This window comes from Orcinus orca, chromosome 10 (genome assembly GCF_937001465.1).
Source record: "Orcinus orca chromosome 10, mOrcOrc1.1, whole genome shotgun sequence".
Taxonomy (NCBI): domain Eukaryota; kingdom Metazoa; phylum Chordata; class Mammalia; order Artiodactyla; family Delphinidae; genus Orcinus; species Orcinus orca.
In genome coordinates this window covers 34,976,093-35,000,191 of record NC_064568.1, presented here as the reverse complement: position 1 = coordinate 35,000,191, position 24,099 = coordinate 34,976,093, and the positions used below count along the sequence as shown (strand labels likewise).

The 24,099-nt window shown below is 51.9% G+C and overlaps 1 protein-coding gene across 14 annotated transcripts in view; it reads left to right on the top strand.

The window, feature by feature from the left end:
• CACNA1D (calcium voltage-gated channel subunit alpha1 D) overlaps positions 1 to 24,099 on the top strand; it is a 318,762-nt gene that overhangs the window by 288,061 nt on the left and 6,602 nt on the right. For 7 of the 14 annotated variants that reach the window (XM_033424608.2, XM_033424607.2, XM_004267920.4 and 4 more), the window contains 7 exons: positions 292 to 393; positions 5,195 to 5,325; positions 18,425 to 18,541; positions 19,252 to 19,619; positions 20,323 to 20,349; positions 21,522 to 21,671; positions 23,020 to 23,189. In XM_033424608.2, the coding sequence (XP_033280499.2) occupies positions 292 to 393; positions 5,195 to 5,325; positions 18,425 to 18,541; positions 19,252 to 19,619; positions 20,323 to 20,349; positions 21,522 to 21,671; positions 23,020 to 23,189 (1,065 nt within the window). Of the gene's footprint in view, positions 1 to 291; positions 394 to 5,194; positions 5,326 to 9,350; positions 15,596 to 18,424; positions 18,542 to 19,251; positions 19,620 to 20,322; positions 20,350 to 21,521; positions 21,672 to 23,019; positions 23,190 to 24,099 lie in introns of those variants that run through there. The other 7 variants (XM_049715246.1, XM_033424609.2, XM_004267923.4 and 4 more) reach the window with 5 other exon arrangements.

Below are 24,099 nucleotides of genomic sequence, written 5' to 3'. Positions count from 1 at the left end.
GGAGGCCGTATCCCACCTTGATTCCTATCTGGGCCTCTTCTTGTCAAAGGCGGGGCAGGGAGGGGACACACCCCTGCCCAGGGGATGGGGCGGTATGTGAAATGAGAGCATCTGTGCTGGCCCCAGTGGCCGGACCTGCTTCCCTCAACCCTTCTCCCCTCCCTCCGTGCTTCACCTTATCCTGGAAGGTTGAGAGGTGAGTCGGGCCACCAGCAGCCCCGGTGAGAACAGAGAGGCTTTGCTGGGCAAAAGAAACAAGGCTTGTTCCCCCCTCTTGCTTTTTGAATTCAGGGAACCTAGAACAAGCTAATGAAGAACTCCGAGCTGTGATCAAGAAAATCTGGAAGAAAACCAGCATGAAACTGCTTGACCAAGTTGTCCCTCCAGCTGGTGGTCAGTGCAATTTTTTTCCTAAGTAGTTCTTGACCAGCACATTGGTGTCAATGCTAGTCTCTAGGAAGCCCAGCGTGTTTGCAGAATGCTTAAGGTACCAGCCAGAGCATTGAGGCCAACAGCTAAAGGCCCTTCAGCCATTGGTGTAATGATTTGGGGTAACGTGAAGACCACTGCAGACAAAGGAGAGGCTTCAGTGAGAAGGATATCAAGACCCATATGGTTGAAGCCGGGGTTCTCTTGTGGGTGGAGGGATTAATGTTAGGAGAACAAGCTTGCTGCCTCAAAACCAAAAGCCTGTAATTTTTTTTTGCCCCAAATGAAGTGTTTAAAACTAGTTTTCCTATATCCTTCAACATACTGTTGAAAACCTCTCACACAAAAAAAAAAGCTTTCAGAAAATGGTGTTTTTGAAATGTTCTTAAGACTGGATCTGCTACCATAATTACCAAAAACATCCCTTTGTTTAGAATTTAGAGACGGAACTAACAGGCATGCTTATTTCCTTTTGCTATCATAAAATAACTGACTAAACTTTTCTCAGATTTATATATATATATATATATATATATATAAAAAATACATATATATATATTATACAGATACTGTATTTCCATTTTTGTCTAAGTATACATGGACTTACAAGTGGAGATGATTGTGTTTTGACTTTTATTTTCGAGTTTTAAAGGTGCAGGATCCGTTTGCTCGGTGCCAACATGCCTGCACTTTACCCCCTAGCCCTGGGCACGTTAGGAGTGTTTGGTGTGTTTTGTAACCAACTGAAATCTTATAGTGTCCCTGCTCCTGCGGCCGCCAGACTGGGCTGGCTCAGGTCCAGAAGCTGAGCCGGGATGGTGGCCTCTCCTTTTGAGAAGGTGACAACCTCTGGCTCTCGGGGGCAGAGAGAGCAGCATGCTGGCCAGCTCCGCTCCCCGGCATGACTCCAGAGCTTTTTGTGGCTGGAGGGAGCCGCCCAGAGCTGGCAGGGCCACCGGCTCAAAGCTGGGAAAGATGGCCCACAAAGAAACGATAAAGCGCTACTGTGCAAAACAAAACACTGAAAGAACAAAACCGAAATGAAAACTCCCGCCTAGAGAGAGAACCCTGGCTCTCCACGGGAGAACGGATGCTGCACGCTTAAAACGACCCTTTGGTTTTCGTTCTTTTCTTTTTAGCTGCACACCCAGGTGCTCGCATGGCTGAGACGAATTGCTTTTTCCAGTCGTGTAACAATGTGCTTGAGCTTTTCCTGCAGCCTCCATTCCTTTCAAGTCTCAGTCTTTCAGAATATTCTGAAGCAATTCTGTTTTAGGGTGGTGGCATGGAATCGGAGTTATCTCTTGCCAGTTGTATTCCCCTACATGTTTCTCACGATGCAGATGCATGCCTCAGAGTAGCGGGCCCCACCTGTCCAGGGGGTCCGGCCTCAATGGCACGCGCACCTCCCGTCTCTCTTGAAACGCCAGCCTCATTACAGCCCAGTCTCTCTCACATCAGCGCCCATCCTGGCAAGGCTCGCCTGGAGAGAGTCATTCGCATCACTGTGAAACTTCCTTTCTTTTCATTTCACCACAAGAAAAGTCCAGAATTTGGCTCCCTTCCTTGGAAAAGCTGATCAGCTCTTAGCCCTACTGGCCTTCTCACGAAGGCTACGTAGTCTTCTGCTTTCTTGGTCCAATAGCAGGCCCCGGTTTTCTCTCTGTTATTTCTTAGCATGGATTGGGGGGTTAGGATGACAAGGGTTAATCTCTTCCAAAATGGCAGTAAGACCACTGAGAAACCTGGGACAAAAACAGTGCCTCAATAAGGGCTGGAAAACTCCAGAAGTTCCATGGCATGGGTTGTGGATGTGCTGGAGCTTATCCAGGTTGAATCTCAAATAAGTGCTCTCGTCACCGAACTTCCATAGGTGGTAGCTTCAGGCTTCGGTGGACAGACTCTGGTTGAGTTGCTGCGCAGGGTTGTAGCATCTGCATTCACCCCTTGCTTCTTTGTTTTTCCTCTTTTACCTTCCAGTGGACCACTGGGTCCCAGCCTTTCCCACACCGTGGAGCACTTAGAAAAGGAGAGCATATTTACGACCCTCTGGGCCAGCGGACGGGTAGCTCCCACGGCCGAGGGGCTCGGTGTCCCGCCCACTGTAACCTGGTCAGAGGGCAGAAAACTGAGCCAGGCCAGCCCTGCTCCTGTGACTGGTCGACGTGGGTTGCTCGGGGGCCCCTTACAGCCCTGGTGACAGAGCAGAGTAGGTGCCCACCTTAGAAGGCTTTGCCAGCACAGGGGTGAGGTGAGCCCCGCTCCCCGCCGAGGTCATCATGAGCTTGATGAGGCGATACTCGGGAATGAGCCTGGAACCCAGGCCGGAATTCCGGGCTCTCGCGGCGCCTTTGGCCGCGGTGACAGCCTCTCTGCTCTCTCCGTGCTGAGCTGTCTCATTTCCCATCTGGCCCTTGCTGGTGTTCTCACCTCCACTCTAGAGTCTCCTGCCGTTTCGCGGATCTTCCTCCCTCCTTGAGAAGTCCCTCCTCCTCCCAGGGGCGCTTCTTTGTCTTTGGGCCTTCGCCCTGGACCTGGATCTTGGGCCCTGTTGCCCCGAGAAGCGCTCAGAGCCGACCCCGTCGCTCTCTGCAGTCCTGAGCCCAGACGGCCTCACTGCACTCACTCCTCTTCCTTCCTTTTCTGACCTGCTGTAGCTTTGACTTTTCCTGTTCTTAAGACTCTTCCTGGGCCCAGTTTCAATAGCTCAGCATCTCAGTGCAAAAGGCCAAGTGACCCTTGAGAGACCTGCCCCGTAGAGCCCTAGGTGGGCACCTCTGCCCTGGAGCTGCCCCTCGGGCAGAAACCTGATCTGCCCTCTTCACTGAGTACACCGCCCCCCAGGTTCTGGGCCAGGGAGAGCCAAGACCCTCCCACAGGAGCCCCCTTGGCCCCCTAGGCTAGCACCATCCAGGTGGAAGGGAGAGAAAGGTTAGGCCTGCTTTTGCTGGAAGCATCCCAGCACGGGATGAGGTGGGCCTTCTGTGAGTACAGCCAGTGTTTTTCGTGGGAGCCCACAGAGAAGACTGGAAACCCTGGCCGGCAGAGGCTGGCTGCCCCTGGGATTCTCAGGCCGCAGTCGGTCCACCTCCTGCATGTAGCCCGTTGGGGAGGTAGACTTGTACTCTGGGAGAGGCGGCCCGAAAGGAGCAGGTGGCCCTTGTGGTGGAGCAGGGAGGTGGTGGGGTAAAGAAGGAGAGCCCAGGCCCAGGGGTCCCACATCCCAACTCACCTGGCCTGGGGCAAGTCATGGAACCTCTGTCCACTCCCCTCTCGCCTTCCTGCCTCTGGACAGTGCGTTGTTAGACCATTTGGACCAGCCCGAGACTGATGAGGGACCTGGTTTCTCATCTACCCAAAGCCCTAGGTTCACTTTGGTGGCCCCTACACCGTTCCCAGACTTGCCGGGCTTGGGTTTAGAAGGAATGCAATACACTTCTCAAGGCTGACCACCGCCAGGCGTCTTCTCACACAGTAACACTGAGTAGCTTCTGACAAGGAAGTTGGGGGCCGTGGGAAGCCCAGAATGGCCCAGCAGTGTCCAGACAGGGATACCCCCCTCATGGCCACAGAATGCACCCCACCCAGGAGGGTCCCAGTGTCCCCCGCCCCGTCATGCTCTATGATCCATTTCAGTGGATGCCACTGTTGGCAGCTTGTAAAATAACGGTGACTCTGCTGGCTCACCACCCCCCGCCCCCTGGCACTTAGGACCACCCAGAGTGCTCTGCGGGCCTCTTCTCCCATAATCCTCACAGCTCCTCCTCCGAGAGGCTTAGGCCTGTTTACGGGTGAGAACGCAAGCCCAGAGAGGCCGAGCCCCTTACCCAAGATGGCACGTAAGTTGCGAGGGCAGCCTGGCCACAAGTGTAGCTGTGCTGAAGCCTGAGGGCAGCAGCCGTTCCTCCTCCCAGCCTCTGCGAACCATGGTCAGTAGCCCCCGGGGGCCCTGGACAGATGTGGGGGTGAGCAGGCCTTGTGGAGACCCCCGGGCACACAGCCACTGCCAGGGTGGTTTCCCGGGAGACAGCCAGAGCCCCTATTCTGCCTCATGCATCACCTTCAATCATGCTCGGCAGAGTTCCAGCTCCCCAGCCACACACGATGGGGTTGTTTCTGAACAAAGCAGAAATAAGTCGGCTCAACTTTGAGGTTAGTTGGAGCTGTCACTTGCAGTATCGAAAACAAGCAGTTCTGAATTACAAACCAAGGAATGACATGTGGAGGCTATTGGCAGAGAATTAAGGGGCACATGTAAATCTGGGTCTGCAGTCACTTTTCAGAAATGTCCTCTCCTTCCAAGCCTGTCTGTCACCTTTCTGAGGTCTCTATCTTTATCTCCAGGCATTGGGATTTGGATGGTTAATTGTCCTGGGTGTTCGTGGTAATTACACATGCAAATCCCTATGCGCAGGAGTGAAAATATGACCCATGAAGCCTTTTTTGTTTTGTAATTTTTATTTTGAATCAGTAACCAAGACGGCACTTCATAGTGTTACTAATATGCTGCTCTATTAAACTCATGACAAGTGTATTATTTTCTGCAATTTTGAGCATCAGTTTATTTAACTGACTCTGATTTTGAGCCTTAACTGCTTTGCACAACCTTGCTTTTCGCTAGATTTAGTCTCCCAGTGTCCTAAGCGAGAGCTCAGTGCCTCGTGCCCCGTCTTGCCCTTCCCCCAGCCCCAGCCAGAAGTGAGTGTTAAGGCTGTTGCTGGAAATATGCTGATTCGGGAGAGCTCTGTCTGGTCTCTCCGTTTAGATGATGAGGTAACCGTGGGGAAGTTCTATGCCACTTTCCTGATACAGGACTACTTTAGGAAATTCAAGAAACGGAAAGAACAAGGACTGGTGGGAAAATACCCCGCGAAGAGCAGCACAATTGCCCTACAGGTGAATTGTTGTTTTGTCTTTTTCTCTTTTTCACTAACGATTTTACGAGCTTATTTGAAATACTAGAGAGCTGACTATTCATGGTTGAGCAGTACCACCAGGATTTTGTTTAAACTGAGATACTGCACACTCCCCCAAATGTGGACTAGCCATTTCTGGGCCACCAGGTAAGTACCTCCCCCTCCCTGCTTTCTCTGGCGTGCCCCTGCGTCCGCGTCCACTGTGGCCCGGCCCCGCGGGGCAGGGCTTCCAGGACAGTGGCCGAGGCACATCCCTGGCGGGAGGGGAGCCAGAGCTGCCCTCGTGCCTTATCTCCCCCAGGGCTTCTCCAAAGGCAGCGTCCTCCGAGCAGGCACCCACCTTCCCCCAGCCTCGGGCTCAGGCCCTAGCCGCCCACGAAACAGCTTTCCATCTGAACGCAAGTGCTTTGTTTTGTTTCTGTTTGTTTCTTACCCCACTGCTTGTTGGTTTTCGGTCCATCTCAGTAACATCCATCACCTCCTAGTGCATGTGTGCGTGTGTGAGTGCGTGTGTGAGTGTGTATGCGCGTGTGTGTGTGCGTGCGGTGTGTCTGTCTCTGCGTGTCGTCTCCTGATGGCCGTGAGGCTTGCTGTGCAAATGCTGTTCTCTCTCGACCCAGCCAGCCTCTGGTCCCGTCACCCGCCCGGGCCCCGCCCAGGCACCCGGAGGGGGGATGTGGTTTCAGGAATCTCTGGTTCTAACTAGGGTCCACGCATTCCAGGGTGTAGAATCCTAGGTAAGCCCAAAGCCCTGGTGGGAAGCAGGTGTGTGGGGAAAGGGAGTCCCAGTGGAGACCCGCACGGAGAGGGGCTAGGAAGGGAAGTCTGTGAGTGCTGTGACTGAGAAAGCAGAGTGGAGAAGGAATGAGGAAAAGATGCCAAGGACTACAAAAGTGGAACTCCAGAGGTTGGCAAGCTGTCAGAAACAACTGTCCAGATTGATCAAAAGCCCTGTCATCTCTGCTGTCCGGATTATGCATAAGATAACGTTTTCCTTTTATGTCCCTGTTATCACCATTTGTCTTAAACTGGGCCTTGTTGGTATGGGTAAGGTTCAACATGGAAGAGTCTTTTGCTTTTTTTCTGGGGGAAAATGCCCTGCATTGTCTTGTGTTCTCAGTGATGGTAATTACCAAAGTGAAGGCTTGTCTGTGATCTCCCTGAGAGAGAATGAACATGAATGACAATGAATGCGTGAAGGAAGGAGGGTGGGGTGTGTGCATGTGGCGGGTTAGGAGATGACCTTGTGTGACAGTGACCTGTTGATTCATGATGCAACCTGGGCTCTGCCCAGACAGCGCTGGGGGGTGGGGTGGGGAAGGATGGATGCTGAATCTGACCAAAGACAATTTCTGATTTTTCTTCCTCTGGTCACATCTCCTAAAGGGAGTTCAGTGAATCACAGGCTTGAATAGCTGATTGCCATCTCAGCCTGCAGAATTTGAGTAAAGCTTTCACCTCTGACCCATCCAGTTTACGAAAGTGACAGCCCTTCTCCTGATCACAGCTCACAAGTAGCCTTAGAGAGAAGCAAACTGAAAAGACGTGTTTGCAAACTTTGAGCAGGTCTGGTCCATACGTTCTAGAGGGCGGTGTGGCCAAACTGGGTGCAAGGGCAGGGAGAGATGATCATGTTTCTGCAGGCTTTTCCCTAAAGCAGCGCTGGGCCTGGAGGACTAGGGGCCGAATTGCAGAGTGCCGTGATCCCCTCCTTGTAGGGAACTGCTTGCTGTTCTCAGGTTCTAGCTCTTGGGGCTTGATGACTTTTCTGGAGGGGGAAACATACTCTTTCGTGGATGGCTGTGTCGTAATTCACGGTAACCAAGGTAGCGCTGCGCTGAGAGCCTTCTGTTTTCTGCGGAAGGCATATATGATGACCATCTGGATACAGGGTTATACCTTTGCTGAGCCCCCAAGGCTTCCCAATTAGATGGCTTCAGGGCTTGCTCTGGTGGCTGGATATAGTGTTTGGATGTTTTAAAAACCTGAACAACAGCACATGGCTATGTAATTAATAATCACATTTCATGGGTGGGTTTCACTGAGTCTTTAAGTTGAAAGTTCAAATGATGCTGAAGCTACGTGTATACATCATGGGTTAAAAAGACTCTGTTACATTGTGTCACGATCATGTTTTTCCCCTGGACATTTTTTCATTTCGTTGTTTACAGAAAGTTTCCTTTCCTTGGTGAAATTAAAATATCTCCGGTTAGATGCCAATATCAACACATTTCCACACGGTTCCATTGGGAGTTGAGGCTGTGACTATAATTTATGTTGAGTACCCAGCCTAGGAAATTAAGCTGTGTTCATAATCTTGACAGATACGTTCTGAAAATGCATTCGATTCTGCAGCAAACATTAAAAACAGAAAATTTTTGTTTCCTTGAAGGATAGCTCTCATTACGTGTTTGGTTTCCTGTGCTCTAGAAAGGGCTTCAGATGTGATTTGTCACTCTTCATTTAATTAGCACGACGAGGCGCTTCCTTCCTGCATTGAGGAAATATCACGTGACGATGTGGCAGTTAGGGAAGCGGAGTCAGATGGCGGTGGGAGGAGAAATGGATCAACCGTGGCACTAGGATGCGTACACAGATCCTCGAGAAAGCTCCCCAAGGTGGGCGCGGCCTGTCGAGAAGTGGGATGAGTTGCTCCTCCCTGTGCCAGGGGCGCCAGGAGGCTGAAAGCCCAATTACTAATGAAAAATGGAGTGTGGGTGTCAGGTGAGCACAGGAGTCAAGACGTAGGCCAGTGCGTGCTTGTGCGGCGTAGGGTGCAGTCTGTCTGAGCAGGATCAGAGCTGGTCCACGTTCTCTGTCCCCCCCTCCCGCATTGGAATGGTTTCGGAGGGCGCACAGATGCACTCTGGTTATCAACTCTGTGGGCTCCATCTGGTCTTCCTCTGTTCAGACCAACTGCAGGGCCCCTTCTACATGAAGGGGGGTGGCTTGAGGACCTCCTGGATCCACGTGTGGGTAGGAGCTTGGCACCTGGTGTCCTCTGGCCTCTGTGGTCTGAATGAGTGTGCAGTTTCCATCCGCCCATCCATCTTCATCATTAAAGCCAGCCTTCTCTCCAGCCCCTCTCCAGAGGGAATCAGAGAGAAGCTGCATCAGGCTTTTTGTTTTTTTCCTCTCACTCATCCCCTACATGCCATATTCACTTTAGTTTGACTCAGCCTTTGCTCTTCATCCATTGTTGCTGCATCCCAGTGACCTGCAAATTTCCACAAGGAGCAAGTAAATAAAGGAACACAGCTCTGCAGCCACGAAAACTCTGTCCCCTTCCCAGCAAATAGTAACGCCTCATCAGATCTTCCAGATGAGGACTGCAATATACAGACACTCATTAGTCCAGTATTTCACGGATTAGAAAAAGAAAAAAGATCCCAGAGTGGGGAAAGTTTTGTTCATTTCTTTTTCTTTCAACGTTCGAGGATTTCCTTTTTGCAAAAGACACTCCGGTGGACTGAGGGGAGACTGTTGCCCACTCATCCCAGATGGGAGCCTGCCCATCTTCAGGACAGGAGGACTTGAGAGGGATAGATTTTTCTTTTCTTTTCTTTTCCTTTTTTCTTACCTGTTTGGAAGTTGGGTTTAAGGAGGAGACCGTCATTTCCGGCTTGCAAAGAATTAGGTGGTTAGGTTTTATAATGTGAAAGCCTGAGCCCCAGCTGGCAGGTGGTGGTGTAGGTGGCCCAGTAGAAATGTGGGTGGTGGAACGGAATCAAATGGCTCTCAGTCCCCGATGTGGCCCCCTCGGAGAGGCTCGGGCATAAAGATAGAGGAAAATGGGATACTCCACAAACATTGAACCTGTAGAATATCCCACACCTGTTAGCTAGTCACCTCAGTCTAAAAATTAGCAAGATTTTTTGGTCTTTTTTTTAAAAGCATGATTCCATCTAAAGCCATAAAAAGGCTTTTTTTTTTTTTTCTTTTTTAATCTAAGAGAAGAACAGATGCTAACAGATGAGATTTCACTGGCTGATTCATTTGTTTCAGATGCTTGAACGGATGCTTTAGAATTTTCTGCCTGAGCTACAGCACCACGCTCGTTAGTCGGAAGGCGTTTGTGGCTAAGGCCTTGAAAGGGAAAAGCCTCAAGTGGGCTTATTTCTACTGAAACAGCATTTCGGGAGAAATGCAGGAAAAAGCAAACCCAAGGCCCCAGAGAGACCCCTTCCAAGCAAAGCACTCCTCCGGAAGGTGGAAGCAGGGCCGTGGCTCAACTGCGGAGCCGTGGTCTCCTGTCACGGACGCTGCTCGGTGGCTCCTTTTCATGAAAGGGAATGAGCAAGGCTTAACAGTTTTCCCTTCCAAGCAGAGACTCAGAGAAAGGGAAAGAGTGAGAGAGAGCAAAGGAGGGGGGCAGCCGCCCCACAGAGAAATGAAATGAACACAACTTCCTGATGCTGGCCAGTAAAAAAAAAAAAAAAAAAAAAATTCATAAAAAGATTAAGCAGACCTGCGTAAGGTGGGCAGCTGACTCCGTTCCAAAGTCCTGCATCCCTAGTTTACCTGAACTACCAAAGACTGGCAGGCCCCTTGGCACTGGGCTGACAAAATTCCTTTTATATATGCCAGTCCATCATGACCTCCTGACCATCCAGCTCCACTCTCTGCAGTGACCAGTGCAGGATGAAGGCAGATGTGGACAGGACAGGAAGCTCAGACACCCCCATTTAAACTAACACATACACCTGCATGCCCAAACCAACCCAGGCGACACCTCAGGTTCCATCTTAACGCGTCCGCGGGAAATACCACCACACCCAAACCTCATCCGACATTGTCCGTCTTTAATTCAAAGCCAGTCTGGGGATGCCTCTTTGGAAGCAGTGTGGTCCAGTTTCAAGGACACTGGGAGTCAGGGAACCTGGGTTCTAGTCCCAGTTCCAGCGTTCACTTGCTGTGTGACCTTGGGCAAGACACTTAACCTCTCTGTGCCTCAGTTTCCCCATCTGTAAAATGGGGGTAATAATGTCGACCTACCTCACAGGGCTGTTGTGAGGAATAGCTAAGTGATTGTAAAGCACTTTGAACGTATACTTGCTTATTATTAAGACTACAACAATAATAATATCATATGCCTGTTTACTACCAGAACTTTAAGAAATTCTTGTTTTTCTTTGACCTCTTCTCTGTCCTGTAGTGATCCATCGAGAAAGAGAACTCTCCCCTTTTTGAGATTTCTAGGAAATGCATAAAGATGTAAACAGCAGGAACTCTTCAGGTTGTTTTCTCACATCTTACAAAAAGTAGATGCTTTTGCACAAGAAGTTGCTTCGAGGGGCGGGGGGAGGTCCCCTCTGAAATTCTCAGCTGTTTCCAGGCAGTAGTTGAGGAGTCAGTACACCTGATGCTGAGCCCAAGATACCCAGAGGTTTAGTGCAAAGTTGAGTGCAAAACCTTGAAGTTCCTGAAATGTCTAGAGAAGAGAAGGGTTACAAGCCCTGGTCTGTGCAGACTGGAGGCTGCGTGCATGTGTGCGTGTGTGCAGGGCGTGGAGAGGCCCAGGATGTGGGGAAGCCCAGCTCCTGGCTGTTCTCATCCTCAGCCAGGCAGGGTGGGGGAGCCGTGTAGCCAGTGGGAAGAGTGGTGCTAGCAGAAGTCCCCCAGGCCCATCCTATGCATGACTGAGAGGGTCCCTCCCAGCCTGGAGGTCTGCTCCAGTGATGTCTTCTGTGCTGTGACCTTTGTTCCACTTGGGAAACAGGCCTGGCCCCCAATTTGGTTCCTGTGTGTGCAGACTGTCTTAAGTCTAGGAGCTCGTGGTGGGTTTTCTGCATTCTCACAGCAGAGTCCGTGGGGCCAGAGAACAGGGTTGACCTCTTCACACAGCACCATGGGTGGTGACGTGGGCATGGGGGCGACCCCTGTGAAAATGTCGAAGCACAGCTGTACCTGCTAGTTGACAGCTGTGGCCCCCAGCACCTTGAGTCTCCTCACCCCCTGCTAACATCCCAGCCCTGCACCAAACCCCTCTGTGATTCAGTAACTAAAGGGCGAATGCCTGGTGTAGCAGGGACCTCTGGGAGCCTATTCTGGTCTGAAGGCCCACCTCTGCTCTGACTGGGTAGTGCCCGGGATAAACCAGTTATTAAGTATGTGGTGTATCATCCCTGAAAAAGAAGCTGGTCAGCTCTGTGGGCACAGGTAAGGAGTTTATCCACCATCACAAACGATCCCCCTGTCCCTGACCGACTCTGATGTCGTTTATTAAATACTAAAGGGAGTGTTTGTGCTCGCCCCCGCCCCCTGTCTGTGTCACCCCCATCTCAGAGGCCCACAGTGGCCATCTGTCTTCTAGATCTAAGTCTCTATACACCAGAGCCTCAGCAGAGCAGCTCTAAGCAATCCACGTGGCTGGTGTCTCCACATGCCTTTCTGCACAGTCCTTCCACATACGTAGAAACTGGAAAGCAGTAACTTTCTAGGTGGGATTTACGGAACGGTCTAAATGGAACGTGAGAATCTTGCCCCACGTGGGCCTGGCTGTGTGCTGAGTGACGGCCCTGGTGGTGGCTGGTGGCTGAGATCAGTTGGTGAAGGACAGCCAGAAGTTGTCGGGGCCACCTCCCGCCTCGCTCGAAAGGGAAACGAGGCTTCCCTGGAACCTGGTTCACAGTCAAACTGCAGATACCTCTGTCCTTTTCCCTAAGACCTTAAAAGAAGAGTATAGCTTTAAACGTAGAAAAGTTGTAAGAGACAAGTCATGTTTAATAGGTCAGATTGACAGACTCAGCAAACTCGGTGCCCAACACCAGAATCCATGGTGCTAAACTCTGAAGCTCCTGGATGGAAGACACAATGCAGCCCAGGATCCATCGCAGGGACACAGATGTAGGATCGGGCCTCAGGATCTTCTTCAATAGCTTACTCTATGGTGTGACCTAATTAAAAATTCGGTTGATCCACAGGATTATTGGGTACTGGATTCTCTCCTCTTAAAGGCAGGAGATCGCTCCTCTCTAAGAATAGTAATTATTATTTTCAAAAGTCTCTGAGACGATAGAATTACTGAAAGTAAGGGAAGTTACATGATGTCATCGCAAAAGGTCTTAATTACTGTGGCATGCTATTGACTAACACCCACCTAGGAGCCCTCTTTAGCCCAAACGTATCACGATTTGGTTATCCACTGGCAGGAGCTTGCGAACACTCGTGGTTCCTTGGCTGGGTAGGTACCTGCACGAATTAGTTCTCCCTGGCACACCGTAGCCCTGAGAGAGGTGGCTATTGGGGGTAATGGGAGGGCACATCGTTCTAAGGCACAGTGAAGGCAACCCATGCCAAAGGCTAACTCAGAGAAGCCACGAGAAGGATGTTTCTTCCCAAAGTAGAGAAAGGTCGGGGGAGATCACAGGAATCCTGGATGGGGGAATAGCCCAGCTCCAGGAAAAGATGGTGTTGCCTGTCTGAGGGCAGGTTATCATCAAGTTCTACAACTTTTTGGTCTCAGGAACCTTTTATGCTCTTAAGAATTATCGAGGACCCTTATGTATCAATATTTACTACATTAGGAATTAAAGCAGAGATTTTTAAAACGCAGAATATGCAAGCACAAAGTTGCCGGAGAGATGAGATCCCCAAGGTTTATGCAGCCTTTGAAAAACCCCACTGTGCTCTCAGGAGAGGATGAGAGCGTACAAGGCCGAGAGCATCCTTGTCTTATTATGCAAAACACAATGACCTCTTGGACCCTTTAAGGTGTCTCAGAGGGCCCCAGGGTCCTTGGGCCACACTTTGAGAACTGCTGCTCTGGGGGATTGATCCCATATCCCCCCCTAAAGGAAAAGGGTGCTGGAGCCTTTTTCCAATCTCCTGCCCCTACCTTGAACTGTCCCCTAACTCCCAGGCCCGTCCCCAATCCCAGCCCACTCACCTATACATGGAGCTGCCTGGGCCCCCAGCGTCCAGCCCGCGTTCAGGCTGAGAGTTGTACCGCACATGCCATGTCTCACTGCCTGTGCTGATCTGGAGGAGTGGTGGTGTGAATTCGTGTGTGAGAGAGAAGTGTCTGTAAGGATCTCAGCTCCTGAGAGTGGCACGGCGGAGACAAGGATATGCGCTGAGTGTAGGACCAGTTTTTGCGATACCTGGTGATTTCTGTCATTGCCGTGATACAAGAGTGCTGCTGAGTTAGTTGTAAGAAGTTTCACCTTGATTGAGTGGCAGCCACAGTCATGTGGGGTTGCAGTCATGAGTGAGCGCATGGTGGGAACTGGATCCTGGCACTCTTCCCCGTAGACCCCAAAAGGTGGGGCGGCATGGTGTCATTGGAACAGCAGAACTGCGCGTCGTGATCCCTAGCTGAGCCATCACTCGTGTGGGCAGGTCACTTAACCAAATGGGAATCATCTTGGCTCTCCCCTCCCCGGCCCGCCCTCCCAAGATGTAGTGGGATAAAGTATGTTACATTGCAGTGACAAAGATGCTAGCAGAATAGGTCTCGATTTGTGACTTCTGCTAAGCCCACATTTTAAGTAAAACTCTCTCTGTTATCAGGAAACTGGCAAGCATTTCTCCAATGCTGGTGTTAAAACTACAACCAAGAATTAAGGTGGAACTAAAACAGTTGGCTTTGTCAGATCAGAAGAAATGTCACAGATTGCTTTAGATAATTTTTTTTAAGTCGCAGGGAAATGTCATAGATCACTTTAGGTAATTTTTTTAAACTTCCCTTTATCTTTCAAAAGGAAGGTAACAAACTCCATGTACACAGCGGAGTGCCACCCCCAGGGTAACTTACGTGGTGATGTTACAGCTGACTTTGCAGGGAGGGTGGGAATCACTGTGCGTGACTCACGGGGGGCGTGCCTTCCTCGTAATTCTAGCTCTTTATGTTTATATATAACTCGAGGACTGTTCATAACGGACGCAGAGGCCACACCATCACATCTTCCCTGGTGGAGAGCAATGACAAAAGAAGGGGTGTGCCTGTGTGTGATGTGTGTGCATGTGGGGATGCAGGGGAGGTGGAATGGCTTATAGATAAACAGGTGTATGCTGTGAGAATTTAATCTCCAGTTCTTTGTGCCGAGGGAGCTAGTCTAAAATGATCCCTTCTAATTGGGTAGGGGCAGAAGCCTGCTAAAGGGTTAACCAGAACTCGCCTTTAACGAGAGGACCGAGCAGGGCCGGCCTTGGCTGCGGGAGACCTGCCTGTGATAGAGACCCGGCTCTGCTCTTTGGCTGGAGCCTGAAAGCCTGGCACTCATACCCGAAGATGGATGGCCTGGCCCAGTCCCGACTGGAGACTCACATCTCTTATCTGCACTGTTACAGTGTAGGTTCAGGAGGGGTTCCGGGGCGTTTCTACGTGCTGAGAGCTGGCAGACGACCGGTGTGAGTGATGGCGCTAGCTTAGGGAGACAGGCAGTGAAAGCATTTCAGATGCACCAGGTAGGAAAAACTTAACCCTGAAAGTGGGCAAGAGAAAGGAAGGTAAATGAATGTTCCTACTTGAGGTTAAAATATCATACATTTATGCTATTGCTTCAGAAATATTTACAGAGATTTTATAGTTTGGGGTTTTTTTTTTTTTTTTTTGGTGACTTAATCATTCACTAGAGTAAATATCTATAAAATTCCAATTAAATGGTGTCTAAAATTTAAAGCAGCGGTCTACAGGCAAAGCGCCAACATTTCTTTTTTTAACAAAAATATTTATGAGAACATCTAGCATTTAAAAATCAACCAGAAACTAGGCTTGATTCTGTTTAATATTTTATATGATTGGACATCTTAAAACAAATCGATAATGTTTATATTTTATAGAAATTCTGTGTTTATTCAAAACCATAATTCTACTGTGATGTTAATGGAATGACTTTATATGGCTTTAATTGTGTTGCTTTAAATGCTAATGACCACATTTCAAATTAAAATAGTATTTTGCTGATAGGGGTAGACACAGATATGACATATGAAAGAATAGATAATTTTACTGATTGTAAAGTGTTTATTTCCAGAAAAAAATGTTCTTTTTTTTTTTTTTAAGGGCTGTGAAAAAAAGTCATTTTTTCAAGGGTTTAAGATAGATTTCTGCACTTTGGGAATTGGAACTTGTGCCTATGGAATTTTTGGAGCAGCCTAAGCTACCTTTTAGCTTGATATGTGTGTGCTAGAAAATTTTTCATTACCATGTTTTGTGATATGTAATAAATTCAGGGTGCTGTGCTTAAGCTTCGTTTCAATTCAAGTTTGGGAACATCTGTTTCCCTCATTCCCAACCCTGGCAGACACCCCTACTCCCCATAGTACCTCCCCCCTCCCTCCCCGTCTGTCCTTCCTCGGATCCCCTGTGAAAGAGTACAGTCAGTCTCTGACTCTTAGGAGGTGTGTTCCTTCCTGCGTGGAGCAAAGCAAAATATAATCATGATTTCTGAGCCTCTGCTCTCCTGTCTGGGAAGAGTGATGCTTTCTCTCCTCCTTTGATGTCTCTTTAATAAATATGTTGTCCTTATTTGTCTTTGGACATGGCCTCTTGGGCCACCTCTCAATTTCCTCCATGATTTATGTTGCAAACAAATTCTCTGTCCTGTGTGTTTGTTCACTGCTCTCTCCTAATCTTGTGTATCATTGAAGACATGCTGGAGACAGTTTCTGGTTTTATTATGCAATTATGTCATATGTGTATTTCAGTGAAATGTCAACCCGTCAACAGAGGATGATGTTAAAAATTATCCAAATAAATAGTTTTCTATTTCTTCTAATCAGACCTAGTCCAGTCAGTTGAATGACAGTGAACAGGATTATCTGTTGTTATTTAAACAGTTTTCCTGGCCCACGCTGCCTTGGGACGTGGATTAAGGTACATAATTTACCTGGGGATGCTGACTCGGTGCACTGTCACCTGTGTGTGTTTTGTGGCAACGGAAGCAGGTGTCTCAAACCTGGTCTCTTGCTTGGGAGCCTCAGATATGTAACAGCTCTTTCTTTCCAGTGATCCAAAATCAGATGGTGAAACTCTGGCTTCGTTTATCTTCCCTTGATAACTGTGCCCTACAGAGCACTGCCTGGATGGATTGCAGGCTGTTCAGTACAACTGGGCTCAACCTTGCTGCCCAGGCCTGCAGCTCTGCTGTGCAAGAGCTTTTCATCCACTTGGCATTAGAGTTGCCTTCCTGATGTTTCCCTGAGAATGGTGTGGGTCTGCCTCTAAGACAGATGATTTCCCAGGCTCAGATGTGCCGGAAGCGGGGTCCTGAGAGAGGAAAAGAGTGAGCGTGTGTGTGTGTGTGTGTGTGTGTGTGCGTGCGTGTACATGTGTGTGCTTGTAGCTGTACGTGTGTGCACGTCTGAGTGCGTGTGTCTGCTGCCTGTGATCAGAGGGACAGGTGAGTGAGAGGCAGCCTCACTGCCCACACCACAAACTGTTCTGGCTTTGGCCCTGGGACACGTGTGTCCTTCCCCTGCGAGACCACAGCCTTCTTAGCCGGGAACCTTAAGGCTTTGACTCCAGGCAGCTCGTTCACCCCCACGGTTCATAAAATGGAAAGGTCTGGGGCTCCTGTATGCAAAGAATGGTTCAAACCAGACGCAGCCTGGTGTGCGACCTTTAAAAGGATCCTCTCGCAGGCTGAGGGCTGTTACGAACGAAGCCATTTTCACGAGAGCCTCTTGGGCGGTTCCATAGGACTGCAGAAGACCGGTCTGAGCGTTCCCACACTCGTGGGCTCGGTCCTGCCGGATCTGGCAAGATGGGGGCCACCCTCCCCTCCTCCCCTCCCCCCCACCCCCTCCACTGCCCGGCGTGTCTCAAACGTGGTCATCACGCTTTGTCTGTGCCCTGTACCACCCGCTGCCGGGGCTTGTGGAGGAAGGACAGGGAAGCGGTCCCCCCCCTCACACTGGGGGGTGTTAGCTGCGGGTGGAGACCCGCACAGCCAGGGCCTCAGATGTTCTCCACACCTTTAGTGGCTACTGAGGTGCAGACAGACGGCCGGCAGGTGAGGGGGTACCACCCGGGTACAGGACGGGTGACCTTAGACCGGGGACAGGGAGGGAATGCCTCTTTCCGATGCCAGTCTTTTTGTGTCCAAGGATAGAGTAACTGTACTCTCCCTATTAGCGTGCCATTTTTCTTCAAATTGTTGGTCAAAACATAATTTTCTCAGAGCCAGCAACCACCCCTCCCCCATAGGTAGTCCATAAGCATCTCGAATATTTCCCTAGAGAAATTTAAGTACAATGGGAGGGCTTCTCCCAGGCCCTGTCCCACTGGAACCCGGGGCCCAGGGTGAGGAAGGCCGGCCGTGAGGCCCTCGGGGAAATGCAGAACGTCCGTGAGGGGCCTAAGGGGTCACCTGGCAGGTCTGGCGCCGCCTCCAGAGGCTGGAGCCCCTTTCAGTGTGTTGTGGTCTTCAAGAGGATGACCCAACCATTGGCGAGTTCTCCACCTGAGCACAGGCTGCAGGCCCAGGTGCCAACAGATGGCCATGGAGCCTGGCCCTGCACGGCAGCCCAGGTCTGTGCGTGTCTGTCCATCGCGTTCTGGTCCTGAATGTGCTGGTGGCTGCAGTGTGTTGTGTCCTGCCCTCGTTCCCATGGCTTTGAAGCAGAACCAGTGGCCCAGTTGGCTGCCTGGTCTGCTGGCCCTCTGGCACCTGCACTAGGCTTCTCATCCTGGACACAGCCAGCGAGCGCTTGCCACCCTCCCTGTAAAACAGCCGCGCCGTGCTCCTCGCCCCGTCCGAGGCTCCGGGAGATGGCGCTCTGCGGGCCATCCTTCTGTAGACAGTCATTTAGACATGGGCCTGGGCTCTTGGCCATGGCAGACCCTAGTACTAGTAAGCAAGCGCTGTTCCCTGCGAGTGGGGGTGCTTGAAAAGGCGGTCACTGGCCTCAAGCATCCCAGCCCAGGACCATCTTGAACTCCTGACCACACCCTCCATCCCTGAGGCTGCAGGGACACCATCAGTTACATTCAAACAAGTGGTCAGTTCCCTGGACTGTCCTTTGGAGAAACCTTCCCCTCCCACAACTGAATCAGGCAGGAGCAAAGCCAGGACCCAGGCTGGGCCCAGGCCACCCGTGTTGTCTAACCTGTTTTGCCATTTTCATTGATCTAGGCGGGATTAAGGACACTGCACGACATTGGGCCAGAAATCCGGCGTGCTATCTCATGTGATTTGCAAGATGACGAGCCGGAGGAAACAAAAGGCGAAGAAGAAGAAGATGTGTTCAAAGTAATTATTCCACGCCTAGCTACACACTGGCCACTTGGAAATAGCGGGGCAGGAGTCCAGTTGGGGCAGTTAACGATCTGCCAAAGAGCCTGGAGGATGCACACCAGCCCCAGGGCCTAGAGGGGCTTGTGGACCGTGCCCTCCCCCCTGCAGACCCTCCCCGTTCAGCAGCACCCCTCCTAGGGCCAGGCCTGCTCCTTCCCAGAGCTTGCTCCTCTGCCCCACACTGGCCACTTCGGAGGAGCTCGGTCACGACCACTGGCCGGCGTGGATGAGCATCCTGGGTCCTCCTAGCAGCCGCTGGCCCTCCCCACCCCTCCTTCCCCGGGCCGGCTCTTTGATCTGCCAGCGGGCCCTCCACTTCCCAGCCCCCGGCCCAGAGACCTGCCTGCCGCCCAACCTCGGCCACTGGGGCTGCCGACAGCCCTGCTGGGCGAAAGTCAGCTCACCTTGGAGCAACCGGAAGAGTGCACTTGAATGACAGCCGAGCGCTTGCTCCCCAGCTCAGGAATCGGTAACCTTCCTCATTTCAGGGGGACCGGCTGGCACACACAGTCACCCTGGTCACTGAGACACTCAGACTGTTTCACAGGGATTCTATGGAGCTTACCTAGAATTTGTTTTTCATGTAGAAAAGAAATTACCTAACATAGCTAGCCTGCATCAAATATTTGTTAAATTACCTGGTGTTGTCTCCCATTATTTTGCAGAGAAATGGTGCCCTGCTTGGAAACCATGTCAATCATGTTAATAGTGATAGGAGAGATTCCCTTCAGCAGACCAATACCACCCACCGTCCCCTGCATGTCCAAAGGCCTTCAATTCCACCTGCAAGTGATACTGAGAAACCGCTGTTTCCTCCAGCAGGAAATTCGGTGTGTCATAACCATCATAACCATAATTCCATAGGAAAGCAAGTTCCCAGCTCAACAAATGCCAATCTCAATAATGCCAATATGTCCAAAGCTGCCCCTGGAAAACGGCCCAGCATTGGGAACCTTGAGCATGTGCCTGAAAATGGGCATCATTCCTTCCACAAGCATGGCCGTGAGCCTCAAAGAAGGTGCAGTATTAAAAGGTAACGTTTAAGATGTGTTTGCACTTGGTAATGTAGTGTCAGCCCAAGGCAGGTTTTTTCTCCCATCTCTGGCACAGGTGGGAGGCTCCCTGCGGGCATTGGTGTTAGGACCTGTGAGTGCCTCCAGGTCACAGCTTCTTCAGGAACTGGCCATGTGATGAACCCAAAGGATAAAGGGCCACCTGCCACCCTGCATCCTGCTCTACACGATGCCCCTTAACACAGGAGCAGCTGCAAACTCTACCTTCCCCGACTGTACCACATAATTCGGGACTGGCAGACTTTTCCTGTAAAGGGCCTGAGAGTAAATATTTTCGGGTTGGAGCCTCATACAGTCTCTGTTGTAGCTAGTCACCTCTGTTATCGTAGCAAGAGGCCAGCCATAAATCATATGTAAGCGTACAGGTGCAGCTGTGTCCCGATAAACCTTTATTTGTGGACACTGAAATGTGAACTTCATGCGCTCACGTGCGATGAAATATTTTTCTTCCTTTGATTTTGCTTCAGTTCTTTAAAAGAATAAAAACTCTTTGTAGCTTGTGGGCCATGCAAAAACAGGTGACGGCCTGTATTCAGCCCATGAACCATAGTTTGCCGACCCCTGCTCTAGGGAGTAGCTTGATATATTTGCTTTTTAAATTTTGCTAGAAATATTTAACTTTTATCTTCTCCCTCCCTCCCGTGTTATGCCTTTCCTGGATAGAACGCGCTATTATGAAACTTACATTAGGTATGTGCTCATTGCCTGTATTTATGTGTTAAATACTGTGTGTTCTAAGTGGGACCAGATGGCCTCTCTGAGTGCTGAGAGATGAGAAGGCCCTAGGAGCCAGCTAGCCTAGTGCAGGGCATTACAGCCCAGGGCTGTGGACGCAGAGCTTTCAGATCCATATCTGCACAGACTGTGTTAACCACCCAAGGACCTAAGTTCACATGCGGCGCGCCCACAGCTATAGCCCCGCAGGCCTCAGTGCGGTGCTGGGAGAGCCCCTGGCCTGTGGAGCTGGGCAGTCGTGCTGCTGTCCGGGGTCAGGCCTCTTGTGGAGGCTTTGTAAAAGCGTGACCCCCCACCTCCTGAAGTCCAGGAGCCAGGCCTTCTCCTTTGTCTCCTGGGCAGCCCCCTACCCACGGGCAGTATACCCTGCTCCCTGTTTGTTGAACCCAGTTGGACTGTGGGTGGGACGGTCATGGTGTTGGGGACAGGGAGGACAGATGTCCTGGTTTAATGATCTCAAGTTAGAAGTTACTTGAGCTGGAGGAGGGTGGGAGAGAGTGAAGAGCTTGGAGGAAGCACAGTCCTCTGTTTGGAGAGCAGTGATGCCACAGAGCCTGGCCGGCTTCCCTGAGGGCCGAGGCCAGGACATCTGGGTTCCAGGGAGACATCACGACAGTCCTGGGGCAGGGCTGTCTTTGAAAACGTGGTGGACGTTGTCCGGGAGAGTCTCCCTCCCCTGGGACCCTGTACTCAAAAATCCTGTCACCTTTCCTGGGTCAGATGCTCCAGGCTCTGAGGGCACCTTGGGCCGGGGTAAGGAGGCCCAGGGATCCGAGCAGGTGGCCTGGGAGCCCATCACCGCAGGTCTCTAGGTCCATTTTCTTGCTCTACTCCCAAACTACATCTACTCTTTTGGTTCTCAGGCCTCTGGGGGTAGTGGTGTGGCACTAGCATCATCAAGGCACTGAGGGAGAAACCCCTTCCTGGTACGTGCGTGCGCACACACATAGACACACACACACAGCACCGTTGCCAGAGGCATTAACAATCCAGCCCCACTTGAGGCAGGAGCACCCAGGGAGACGCCAGAGCGCCTCGGGCAGGGCTGCCGTGGCCACCGCCGAGGCACCGCCGGAGGAGCGGTCTGCCGCCCGCCCAGCCGCTCAGGCCCTCTCTCCCAACTGCAGGGCTGACTCAGGAGACGAGCAGTTCCCAACTATTTGCCGGGAAGACCCAGAGATACACGGCTACTTCAGGGACCCCTGCTGCTTGGGGGAACAGGAGTACTTCAGCAGTGAGGAGTGCTACGAGGACGACAGCTCGCCCACCGGGAGCAGGTGAGGGCTCTGTGGCTCGGGACGACCTGAGGAGGCCTTGCTGTCTCCTGGCCCTGGGGCTGCGCCTGCCCACGAAGCCACGGGCCCCCTGCTGCTGCCCTTGGGACTGTCCTGGGAAGCAGAGTGGGAGCACAGCCTCCAGGCCACAGGAGAAGTCAGGGCAGGAGAAGTAGGACTGGAGAGAGGCAGAGTGGAGGCTGTTTTTTCAGGCCTGTTGACTTACTTCCACCAGGGGCCCACCCGTGAGGCTTCAGTATAGGCTCTAGAAATGAGAGCCTTTGCTGAACGCTGAGCGCTCTGGGCTGGGGGTTCTCGCCGTGTAGCGGCTCGCCAGCCCAGAGCTTGGTCGGTCTTAATGGACAGCACTCCCATCAGGAGGCCTCTCCTAGAGGTGAGGGGACAGGAGGTCAGAGTGGCACCTCTCTAGGCTCCTGTCCTGAAGAAGGCAGGTATGAGGTTAAAGCGGACACTTTGCTTTAGGACAGGTAGCAGGCAGTGCAAGGGGACAAAGGCCACCTCCCACCCTCTTCTCTGTAACCTGCATCCCGCTGGGACCGGTGGCCCATTGAAGTGGACGTGGTTCTGTGGTGAGGTCACTTCTGGCGTCTGAGATGTTGTTAAACGTCAGCCTCGTCCTTCAGGCCAGCCGCAGCCGGGCCTCCCTCACGCCGCTCTGCGCCACGGCCTTCCGCAGGCCTCCCTGGAAGCCTGATTTGCAGCCACTGGTTCTGAGCCAGCTGCATTCCGACTTTCCGTCTTCAGGGCCTTTGCTCACACCACGACCACCCCTTGGATGCCCTTTCCCCACCTGTGCTCAGCTAATCCCACCTTCCCTTCAAGGGCCTGCTCCTCCTCTGACTGGAATTGAAATGCCGCCCCCACCCCTGCCCCGAGAACCCACGGGGCCCCACCCTGAGCCCCTCTCTCCCAGCGCCCACCTTCGCCAGCCTGCGTTAGAATTCCATGGGCATGAGGTACTTGCTAAGCTCCCTGACCGCGCTTCAGGCATCTCCGTGTCCCAGGCGCCCCGCTCAGCACCTGGCCGAGGGCAGACCCTCGGGAAGAAGTGAGCGGGTGATAGTCAAGCTTGCCGGGCATCGGCAGTCCACACCTGACCGGGGCCTGAGGCTGCCCCAGGGAGGGAAAACACCAGCACCTCACTCATCGCAGGTCTGCCGTCCTGAACCTTCCTGTGGCAGCCCTTGCCCTCCAACTAGAATTTTCCGTGGAGCTGAGGGCTGCCTTGTTCTCCTGTGTCCAAGGCGGTGGGGAGAGGACTGTGACGTGGGCTTGTTAATTAGGCTCTCATGTGTCCCTCGCTCTCTCTTCTGGCCTTTTCGATCACCAGGCAGAGCTACAGCTGCGGCTACTATACCCGATACCCAGGCAGCAGCTTGGACTTCGAGCGGCCTCGAGGCTACCATCACCCCCAAAGCTTCTCGGAGGATGACGACTCACCTGTTTGCTATGATTCCCGGAGGTCTCCAAGGAGACGCCTGCTCCCTCCCACCCCAACATGTGAGGCCAGATTTTTTGTTTGGGAGCAAGGCTCACAGAGACCAGTGTGCCTCTCCCCCTGCCCCAGCCCGGGGGTGGTGACGGACGTGGTCCTGCCATGGTGGGGGCCTCCAGTCCTCGAGACCAGCCCCCTAGTTGGAGATGCTGTTGGCTTGCTTTCTTATCTGTGTGCCACGTGGTAGGGCTTAAAGCGCTTCCTGCTGAGAACAGACAGAGACAGTGTGAGGCCCCACAGTTGCACGGTATGTCGCACCCGATGAGGGGTTTCTGTGCGCCTCATCACTGCCTTTGAGCTTGGGATCTGCCCTGACAGGTAGGCAAGACATGCACCATGGTGTTGTTAAGCCCGCTCCCTAGATGGGGCCGTGACCCCTTAGAGGGCGGAGGATGGGCCCGCGCACAGAGTGGACTTGAGCCCAGGCCTCTGCCCAAGGCCCACGCCTCTGAGGAGCACCTGGGGGTTCCTGGTATCCATCCTTCCTCCTCTCCCCCACCTTTGCCTTGGTCTGCCAGTGCTCTCTGCTCATGGTAGGTTGTGGCCTTGGTGGTGACCTCTAGGGTAGGCACCTCATCCTGGGGCCAAGGAATCCCGTCCTGCAGAGAAGGGGCAGGGGCTGGCTGCTCCCTGACCTGGTTTTCGTGGGCAGCTGGCATCAATGGTGCCACCAGGAGATCTGGGTCACCCCCAGCGAGGAACTTGAGCCGGGGAAGGAAACAGAGCAGTGGCCCCTGCCAGTTCCTGGCTGGGTAGTTTGATTTTGGACACGCGGACATTTTGATGCTGGTTAAAGAATGTCCACTTCTGGCGTTTCTGAAGAATGAGGCATATTTTGGGGTGGGACTCTAATCAGTAACCAAAAATAACCAAGACACAGCGGCTCTGAGTCTGCCATCTAGTGCACGGTAACAA